The sequence below is a fragment of the Harpegnathos saltator genome, unplaced genomic scaffold, assembly GCF_003227715.2.
Source record: "Harpegnathos saltator strain DR-91 unplaced genomic scaffold, Hsal_v8.6 scaffold376, whole genome shotgun sequence".
Taxonomy (NCBI): domain Eukaryota; kingdom Metazoa; phylum Arthropoda; class Insecta; order Hymenoptera; family Formicidae; genus Harpegnathos; species Harpegnathos saltator.
In genome coordinates, this window is record NW_020230179.1 from 9,154 (window position 1) to 20,560 (window position 11,407).

The 11,407-nt window shown below is 33.2% G+C and overlaps 1 protein-coding gene across 2 annotated transcripts; it reads left to right on the top strand.

Annotated features, from left to right (window-relative positions):
• The first annotated feature begins 7,257 nt into the window (after positions 1-7,257).
• Positions 7,258-9,645, top strand: LOC105192104 (WD repeat-containing protein 89). Of its 2 annotated transcripts, none has more exons than XM_011155989.3 (7): positions 7,258-7,645; positions 8,099-8,325; positions 8,417-8,754; positions 8,827-8,952; positions 9,045-9,145; positions 9,224-9,323; positions 9,407-9,645. In XM_011155989.3, the coding sequence occupies exons 1-7, from the start codon at positions 7,497-7,499 to the stop codon at positions 9,560-9,562; spliced, it is 1,197 nt and encodes a 398-aa protein (XP_011154291.1). In that variant the 5' UTR covers positions 7,258-7,496; the 3' UTR covers positions 9,563-9,645. The 2 variants fall into 2 exon arrangements, with proteins under 2 accessions (XP_011154291.1, XP_011154290.1); XM_011155988.3 differs by having other exon boundaries at positions 7,260-7,645; positions 9,221-9,323.
• The last annotated feature ends 1,762 nt before the right edge of the window (positions 9,646-11,407 follow it).

Here is an 11,407-nt window from a genome sequence, read left to right on the forward strand (position 1 = left end):
TTGCTCGCGTCCCGTTCTCTTCGTCCTGCTTCTCAATTCAGCATCCCGTCCGGACATTCGCTCGTGGCACTGATAGTGGCCGTCGGTTCGATCCGCTCGGAGGAGCACATGTTAATTAACGCGACGAGACTTCGATTATAAATATCCCGCGAGTCGACGAAATATTTGAACTTTTAAAAAAAGCATCAAAGAAAATCACGTTGATGTTGTCATGGGTGAAATCTCACCCTGGTATATATTTTTTTACTTTCGAAATAAAAAAAGTCAAACGAATGCAATTAAATGTTATTTATTATCATTGAATATTAGATGAAAAGTAGAAGAGTTATTGTCCGCAACGGATAATTTAACATTTAATAAGAACGAGACAAAATTCGCATGAGATGAAATTCCACTCTTTAACACTACCATGACCTTTAATTATTCTCCAAAAACGGCGTTACAACAACTTTGACATTCTGTACAATTAGTTGTTAACATATTTTCTAATCGTACACATTCCTCTTTAATTAACATAAAGCTAACAAATATCCTATGCTTCGACAGAATAATTTTCTTTATTTTCAGTAATCAATAAGTAGTAAATCAATGTCGCGTACAGTTGAAAGGCCTCCTCGCATTCCCCTCGTTGTCCCGGAACCTTCGAGAAAAGAAAAGATGCCCAAGGGCAAATCTCTCTTACTTCAACCGCCGCCGAGGCCCGCAATGTTTACATCGCGCCGATTGTGTTGATCGGCTCACGAGCGACGACACTTTTTGCCCTTCGTTTGACGTTTGATGAATTTTCCGGGAATAAGAAGTCGGAATTTCATTCTCGGCATTCACGATCCGTCATTATCCGACTAGTAATCATAGATACTTTATGAATCTGCAATTACTCTCGTATATATAATAATAATAAATTATAATTATAATATTATATAATTATAATAAAATGTACTTGTAAAATCTCTCTAAATATATATATATGGTGTAATGTTTTATTTAAGTTTATATAGTTATAATAAATGATAAACCTTCACTATAGAATATACATATCGAATGTATATATATTCTACATATTTTGATATTTTTTATTCAAAGATGTTATTCTTATTATAATTGACGAAATATCAATGATATCTAATTTGACTTTAAAAAACTATATCAAACTAAAACTTGATTAATACATACATGACAGCATTTTTATTATAATAAAATGTTCTTGTAAATTCTCTTTATACATATATGGTATGTTTTATTTAAGTTTATATAGTATTATAATAAATAAATTATAAACCTTCATTATAGAATATATTGTAATAAACAATAAAAATGCTATTATATATGTATTAAACAAGTTTTAGTTCGATATAGTTTTTGGTGCAGTCGTGCCAAGATTTTTTGTATCAAATATTTTTTATTGTATTGTTATAATAATTAATTTGTTACAATAACAAGTAAAATAATCATATAACTCAGTGTTCTAATAAATAATGATAAATTTTACTTGTAAAAATTTATGTTATGGACATTTTTTGTAGCTAGGTTATCTTGAATATTTTGAATAACATAACCTTTAAAAAGATTTTTTTTTAATGTTGGACACTATTAACAAACGTGTTAAATTTTTATAACACTATATAATTTTTACTTTTAAAAGTTTATGTATATATATTATAAAAATTTATATTATGTACATAATATATATCTTAAAAAAGAAAATAATTTGAATTTGAGATTTCTAAAAATATTAAGTTAAGTATACAATAATCACATATATATGATAGGTTTCTCAGTTGGCGCTACTGTTCTAATATATCACTTCTTTTGTACAATAGAAAAGTATTGCAGAGTTTTATTATAGTTATAAGTTTTACTTGTAAAAACTTATGTACACATATATACAATAAAAAAATAATTTGAGTTTGATACTTCTAAAAATAACACAATACGTGTTGCGCTTGTACTTGGCGCCTTTTTTTACTTTTTTCTTTAAAAAGGTAAGTTTTATATAATATTAAATATACGTACGTTTCACGTATAACGTGATTGACTTGGAGTACTCCGTGTCCACGGTGTTATTTATAGCGACGCACTCATACTTTCCCTGATCTGTTATATCGGATTCGATAATGTAAAGCATCTGAAACATAAAATGTGATATTCTCGAACAGCGTTCCTCTCAGGATTTTCTTGTCCAAAGAAAGATCAATGATGCGATCGCAGATCTCGTGTATGTCATGTCAATAGAGACAGTTTGAATTCGGCGTAATATGATTCTTGGAACAGACGTAAATAAGTATTGTGAAGTTTGAAGCGAGTCTCTCACAGTCATGCTTTGAAAACACGAGTTGTTTTCATTTTCAGCTAACGGACGACGCAGGCATCAACACTGCTCGGCAAGGTGGGGGGTAACCGTGTCTTCCCGATTGTTTGGTTTCGTACGCTTATATATGACTCCGTGATTGCGGAAAAGACATTGCGCCTCGGGCCGACGAACGATGCGCATACCGCGACGCAGAGTACGAGTGTCGGTAGTCGTATCGCGGTTAATACGCGTTTCTTTGTCCGAATCTTACTTGCGCGAGTGTTAGAGCTAGAGTCAGTGTCGTCGCCAGTGCTACGATGGAGTATCCGGGGGTGCTGCGACGGAGTAACCAGAAGGAGGATGTCGGATCGAGAAGTCAGGATGGAGAGAGGACTTGGAGCGCGCCGAGAAACGTGGACAGCGATACATCATGTATGGTATTCGAGGTACCTCGAGTCATTATTATTACGCAGGATTTTTCTGATTTTAACGGACCATACTCGAAGTAAGGACATACCCGAGTCGAAATTAGATCAGCATTCATAGTTTATCATCTGAAAAATGATAAAATAGCTTGATTTGATTATTCATTAGAGAATTGATTATTCATTATCCTAATTTCACGTAACATGAGTTCTACTTTTCTTTTCTCATAAAATATGAAATGTCTATTCAAGCAAGATTACTGAGGCAAGCTAAGGTTTATGAATATAAATTTTTAATTATGTTCTCAATAAAAAGTTGCACATAATTTAGAAAACTATGAATAATGATTTTAGAATCTGATATAAATTTTACGAGTGTTGATTTTTATTCGTCTAATAATGCTCAGATTGCTGTTTTCGTTTAGAATTTGCTAGAATGTCCGTTTCTCATTCTTGTTTATCTTTCTTATTGTACCGAATCTGAATTAAAATCTCTATTAGTGAAACAGCATTATTAGACATAACCGTTGTCTTTGCCTTCGCAGTTTCAGCTCTTTTGAGAGCTACAATTCTCATCATTCTCATTAGAAAAAAGAAAAGAAGAAAACAGGAAAAAAGAACTTTAAGAATGATGAGAATAAAAAGTGTTTTTCATCTCCCCATTTCCTCTAATTCTTATATGATTATTTAATCCTTATATATTTATCTCACGCGCAGTTCTAACAAAGGCAGTTCTATTTACGTTTTTATCTTTGTTCTCTTTCTTGCGCTGTTAAGCGAATATATAATCAATATTAACAAAAATTGTTCATTTAAATTAAGAATATAAAAGGATTAACTACATATACATTATCGAGATAAACGAGTATTAAACAACTGCGGAATACGTCGCTGTTGAAGACTCATCATGGGCGAGACTGCGAGAGTAGCCAGATGTAACGTTCAGGTAGGACAAAGCTTGTTCACTATTGCGCATCTAGATATTCTGCATTGATTTTTCAAATTGGATGCAATTTGCAGGATCAATGTAGAATTAATATTTCGACTCGGAAAAGACTTTTTTCTTTATCAAATCCTAACTTATAGAAAACTACCGATTTGAATGTCGGCAAGAAAAAAACGAAGATACTTTAGTTAGATATTTGACAAAACGCCAGATCGGTATTTATCCAACACTTACAAAGTAACACGGAGAACGTTTTAGTTGGATGAATAAATTTTCGTTACTTTCCGCGGTTTTCGATCGTTAACGGCGATTCAGAGACCAAGAGAGAGGAGAGCGAGAAAAAGAAAGAAATGTCTTGCCAAGATTTCTGCAGACCGGTTCATTTCGACAGATTCGGTATTAAAATATTAGAGGTAGAAAAAATGAGAATTAAAAATAATTTTTTATATTAATTAGTACAGAAAGTCCGACGTACTTTTGTTAAATAGAGATGAGTATCAAATTTTCTACAAGTTAGGACTAGGATAGAGAAAACGTCAAATCTTTTGCGACGATGGAATTAAACAGCAATATAAATTTTGATTTACGATATTAATCGATATTCGATTTCCGATACTGATTTACTTCCTCATTTCTCTATAAGAGAAGAAAAAATTAATACGAATCGTTCGTTTATATATGCGAGTTAATTTGTTGAATAAATTAGAGGGGTAAGTACCTGAAAAATGAGAACGAATTGTCATTGCACTTGGACAATCTTCTGACACTGATTTCTGGTATTGATCGATATTCGATTTTCGGTACTGATTTATTTTTTCATTTCTCTATAAGAAAAAAAATTGATACGACTCGTTCATTTATCCGCGTTAATTTGATGAATAAATTAAATATTGATCGGTCTTCAATTTTCGGTACTGATTTATTCTCTCATTTCTTTGTAAGACAAGAAAAATTGATACGAATCATTCGTTTATTCGAGTTAATTTGTTGAGTAAATTAGAGGGATATATACCTGAAAAATGAGAACAAATTGTCATTGTACTTGGACAATTTTCTGACACTGATTTACGGTATTTATCGATATTCGATTTTCGGTACTGATTTACTCTTCCATTTCTGTATAAGAAAAAAAATTCATACGAATCGTTCATTTAACCGCATTAATTTGATGATTAAATTAAATATTGATCGGTCTTCAATTTTCGGTACTGACTAATTCTCTAATTTCTTTATAAGAGAATAAAAATTGATACGAATCTTTCTTTTATCCGACTTAATTTGTTGAGTAAATTAGTGGGGTAAGTATCTGCAAGATGAAAACAACTTGTCATTGCACTTGGACAATTTTCTTGACATTGATTTATGGTACTGATCAGTCTTCGGTTTTCGGTACTGATTTATTTTCTCATTTTTTATAAGACAAAAAAAATTGATACGAATCGTTCGTTTATCCGAGTTAATTTGTTGAATAAGATTAGAGGGGTAAGTACCTGAAAAATAAGATCAAATTGTCATTGCACTTGGACAATTTTTTGACACTGATTTATGGTATTAATCGATATTCGATTTTCGGTACTGATTTACTCTTTCATTTCTCTATAAGAAAAAAAAATTCATATGAATCGTTCATTTATCCGCGTTAATTTGATGAATAAATTAAATATTGATCAGTCTTCAATTTTTGGTACTGACTGATTCTCTAATTTCTTTATAAGAGAATAAAATTTGATACGAATCTTTCTTTTATCCGACTTAATTTGTTGAATAAATTAGTGGGGTAAGTACCTGCAACATGAAAACAACTTGTCATTGCACTTGGACAATTTTCTTGACATTGATTTATGGTATTGATCAGTCTTCGGTTTTCGGTACTGATTTATTTTCTCATTTTTTTATAAAACAAAAAAATTGGTACAAATCGTTCGTTTAACCGAGTTAATTTGTTGAATAAGATTAAATGGGTAATTATCTGAAAAATGAGAACAAATTGTCATTGTACTTGGATAATTTTTTGACACTGATTTATGGTATTAATCGATATTCGATTGTCGGTACTGATTTACTCTTTCATTTCTCTATAAGAAAACAGAAAATTAATACGAATCGCCCATTAATCCGCGTTAATTTGATGAATAAATTAGGTATTGATCGGCCTTCGATTTTCGGTACTGATTTATTCTCTCATTTCTTTATAAGAAAAGAAAAATTGGTACGTATCGTTCGTTTAACCGAGTTAATTTGTTGTGTAAATTACAGCAGTAACTACCTGAAAAATGAGAACAAATTGTCATTGGACAATTTTCTGACACTGATTTATGGTATTAATCGGTATTCGATTTTCGATACTGATTTACTCTTTCATTATCACTCTACAAGAAAAGAAAAAATTGATACGAATCGTTCATTTATCGGCGTTAATTTTTTTTTATTATATGTAAGTGGTCCATGGGACGATTAAATATTCGAATACATGTTGCCGTATTAAAGTCTCCTCTATAATAAACGATTTGACACGTCTGGAGACGCATGATGTATCGTTGCCCGCATCCCATTCCCTTCGTCCTGCTTCCCTGTATAAAATGTCGAATTGAAACGTATTAAAAAGTATTGACATTTTGAATATGTCTGAATTCTGAATCTTTTTGATCCGAAAAAAAGTATTGAAAAATATTAGTTTCCATTAAATTTTACTGCGCTAAATGCGAGACGGTCTCTTTCGCTCGGGTGCCTCACCAGGGAAATTTCTCTGGTATGCTAAATCCTGTAAGGCCATCAGTCTTTGTAGTATATCTCGTCGGTGCATAAGGTTTATATTACCTGTACATACATATTTTGAAACATTTTCTTTGGATATTATATCAAACGGATTTTACGTGTCACGTAATATCCTTCGGACTGCACGGACATTATTATTTTGATCATTTTGATTTCTTTGGTATTCATTGAATTATCCAGAACGCGCAACTGCCATGTTGAACGATTCAATTGTCGTGTGAAATGTTTCGATTTTCACAAATTCATATAAAATTTTTCATTTTCCACTGATTCACAGAAGTCTTTCACTTTTTATTAGTTCACGCTAGGGAAAAAATTCATGATCGCTGCCCCGAGCAGCTGCAACGCTTTTCGAATCATCTATGTTGGTGCGCTTTTACTCCTCAGATTTCTGTCATTAATAACTCGATAATTATTGCGAAACTCGCAAAATGGTATTTTATGTTTGTCTCAACCCAATCTACCCTTACACTTCGGGTTGGCAGTTAATTACCGGACACTTCGTATGATCTTCATGATATTAATCATACACAATGTCAATTTTTTTTGCACATGTTAACATGTTAATTCATGTTATAAACGCGTAACAATGTGCAAGACCGTGCTTGTCAAGTACGCTATTATGGTTGTAGCACGGACATAAACCGCCTAAAAATGGATGTAGCACGGACTGCCACCACATACAGGTTTTACCGCCGAAACCTGAAAGTGGATGTAGCATCGTAGTTCCCCTCTCAAAATGGATGCAGATGGCGCCCTTTCCCAGTGCGGAAAGTCGGTGTCGTCGAAAACACCGTATTGGCCACTTTTACGTTCCTCTTTGCTGTAAGCAGCATGTAGTGAAGGGTTGTGTTTGGATTTAAATTTTAGAAATTGTTTTAAGTTTTAGGTTATCCCGAATGTGGAGTTATAAAATATTTTGTAACAAAACGAAAAATTATTTTATCCACAGAAAAAGACTGAAAACACTGTGACAAAGTCGCAAAATTAGAAAAAGAAAAATAGCAAGATAAACAAGTTAGAATATATAAATTTTACTTCAATTTGAAATAAGAGCAGCATGGCGAAAGTGATAGACTCCCTGAAGAAATTGAACGTTGGAAATGATTCGAAGCCGCACAAGAACAATAAAGAAAGTAAGCTGTCTTTGTTCAAGGAAAAAACGAATTCCAAAGATGGATATATCTATCTTGTTTATGGAACTCAATGGTATATTTTATATTTTTTTTACTGAGCATTTCATGTCAAATCTATGACAAAAATATGATTTTCTGGACATATTTTTTGTCCATTATTACCTTTGTAATTGTTAAACTATTTTGCTAGTTTATTGTTGTTAATGAGTTTATTATTGGTATAAAGTATCCTATGTCACACACAATATGTATGTAACACCATTGTATGTAAATGTTTTAAAAATCAGTGTTAAATGTTAAGAATAATTTGATTAAATAATTATTATTTTTGATATTTGTTTTCTTGTACATCATTTATATTTTTGGTAAATTTAAATATATATTTAAATATATATTTTGCTTGTATCTGCTTGTTTAATAATGTAACGTTATTTTTAGTTGGATTTGACTTGAAGTAACATTATTACATATATATTTTTATGTATATAATTTTTATCTTTATTATATAAGCATTTTCTATATATAGTGATCAAGACTTCAAGCTTGCACATGTATCATCAAATGATAAGATCTCAATAAATTATATCAGCCAAGATTCAATTAGATTAATCCATGAAATATCATCCGAAGTATCACCTGTTATGGGAATCAAGTTTAGTCCTGCCTCCAAAGATATATTCTATAGTGTTCAGAATGGAGAAATTAAAATGTTTGATTTGCGTGAGCAGAATAAACTCGTGGGAGTGTTTAGAGGTAATTATCAGTTTCAACAATTATAAATACTGGTAAGAAATTTTTCTTGCTAAGGATTCTAATGTTACAATATCCTCCTTTAATGTTTCAGATGATTCATTTTCAAATAACGAAAAGAAAACTATGATCAGCTTTGATGTTAGTTATGATCAAAGACTCATAGTTGGTGCAACCGAGTGTACAGGTGGAGATTCATTTATTTTGTTTTGGGATGTAAGATATAATAAGTCGACAAAGGAACATAAGAATAATCTTCTCGGTGGATATTGGGAGTCACATATGGATGACATTACTGACCTGAGTTTTAATTCTGTCAGACACAATGTTTTGGCATCGGGTAGTACAGATGGTCTGATAAATGTATTTGACCTCACGCAGCCGTCAGAAGCTGAGGCTTTAATGTACTCCTTAAATACCATGTCATCAGTGGTAAGAGAATTATCTGGTATATACATTTTATATAAGTTGCCATAGGGAGTCTTAATTAAATCATGTCTTCAGGATAAGCTGGGTTGGTCAGGCAACGACTCTTTGTGGTGTACGACGCATACACATGTGCTACAATTATGGAATTGTGAAGATGCTGGTGCCTATGCGACATTTGAACGTCGCAACTTAATGATACCGGTATGTATTCATTCTATTGTGACAGCAAATTCTTCGTTTTACTTGCTTCCCTTTCGCTTTCCTTGCCGAATAATGGATTTTATGATTTTCAGGATGTCGATGTTGATTACATCTATTATTATATAGTGAGATACCATGCCACAAATGCACTTGGGAAACCTTTCTTACTAACAAAATGCAGCGCATTTGAAGAGTATTTGCAATCATATTACTAGAGAAAAGTGAAATATTCAATGTATATTTTATATATAATTTATATTTTTCCCAGAAGTAAACTATGGTGCTTGAGCATCGCGGGTGATCATCTGGAAGTGAGTCACGAGATCGTAGGGAATAAGCAAGAAGTACGAGACAGTTGGATGCATGAAAAGGTAAGGAATGAGGGATCAGAAGAGATTACTTATCCAGAACGATCATTAGAACAATCAATGATCGCATATTCTCGAATCCTCAGAGTGGTACCTTGGTGACGGTCGGCGAGCATGGCACCATTAGCTTATGGCGACAAAAGGAATCTGCGGAATATCCATCGAGCTGTGAATCACTGGGTAAAATTATCGCCGAGAAAAATCGACAACACAGAAGCAAACCGTACTTCAGATCGTGCTGAGAATGAATATTTGCAAGAGTGTGAGGCGTTTTTATGAGTAAATGAAATTGAAGATAAGATAAAAGAGTCACACAACGTTTGAATTGAGTCGTAATCGTGTATTTCCCTCACATTCGTCTTTATTATACAATAACAGGTGTATGTACATTTATAATAAATAGGTATTATTTTTTTATGCGATTAATTATTCAACGGCGAGTCATATACCGATCAAAAAATGCAGCACGAGTTCGTGTAAATACGAAGGAATGTAAATCACACATAACTGCGGTTATATGGAATTAACAGACGAAAAAGGAGAAGAGAGCGAGACCGTGAGAGACCGGTCTCGTTCCGTCGTAGCGAGAATAGAGTTAAAAAAGGGGACTTAACCACTTTGTAATCGTCATAAAGAGGATTCGTACCGAGCATTACGAGTAAAATGGTAGTCTTGACAAGATAATCAACTAAAACGATTCGGCGATAATAATAATAATAACAACAATAATCGACAATAGCCTACAGTCAATACTTCGTGTTTGAAAATGGTTTAAGAATGCAAGAGACTTCCATCATTAATCCGTGAGCGTATCAATAACCAAACGCACGCCCGTTCATTATACATTATAGTAATATTATATTAACGTTCAAAAGACGATCGCAGCAGCGAGTATCACAATGATAACAGTAGATACAGTTTTAGAGCGAAACAGTAGGTACAGAGTAAACGTACAAAAATACTTCCCATGAGCATCGGGGACGTAAAGATTCGCTAAAACGTGGAAAAACCGCGTTACTAATAATTTCTATATATATATATATATATATATAAAAATATATATAAATTTATGCATATATATATTTATATATATCTTTATACACACATATATATATATATGTATATATATCTTTATATATTCTTTCTCAAATTCTTTTTTGCGTCGTCACGTGACGTAACTCTAAGAAAAAAAAACACGCCACGAGACGCGCGTAGGCCGTCGCACTATTCCTTAGCTGTTTACCGATTTGATTCTTCGTCTTATCATCCTGCGGGATACTGTGTGCGACTTCATGAAATGGATAAATTACTCGGCCCGATCAGGAGACAGAATTCGAGGAGGGCGTATTTCAGTAACACATCCGCCACGACATTGTCGTCTCATCGAGAGACTCGTCCTAAAAGATACCGTTGCTTTCAAGACGCCATCACGAGAGTGCGCGGTGGAAATTGATCGTAGTTATGTTTCTCGTTATTCTACATAGTCGATTTTGCATTTCTTAAAAGTTCTCTTCTTTTACCCGATGAGCATTGCATGTGTATGTGTGTGTGTGCAAATCATGCGGCTGAATTTATAGATTATGCGTACTCGCGCACGATGAAGTCGGACACTCACCCGTGGAGGACATTAACAGCTAATTGCAATATCAATTGTGAGCATACGCACGCTCGGCATCGTAATAGTAATAGTAGTAGTAATAGTAGTAGTAGTAGTAGTAGTAGTAGTAGTAGTAGTAGTAGTAGTAGTAGTAGTAGTAGTAGTAACAGTAGAGTAGTAGTAGCAATAGTAGAATAGTAATAGTGTATAATAGAGTAGTAGTAGTGGTGGTGGTGGTGGTTGGTGGTGGTGGTGGTTGGTGGTGGTGATGGTAGTGGTAGAGTAATAGTAATAAATAGTGTAGTAGACTCGTAGTAAATCGTCGCTTATGTCTCCTCTCTCTCTTTTTTTTTTCCTGATCGTAATTCTTACGTAATACTTTTAAGATCTATTGTCACCATGATTGATTGAGACGAGTTTGGTAGTATTACTTAAGTTCCTTCTTAACGAGGTTAATTTATTAGTCGTTCCTTCACAATATCGTGCCTCA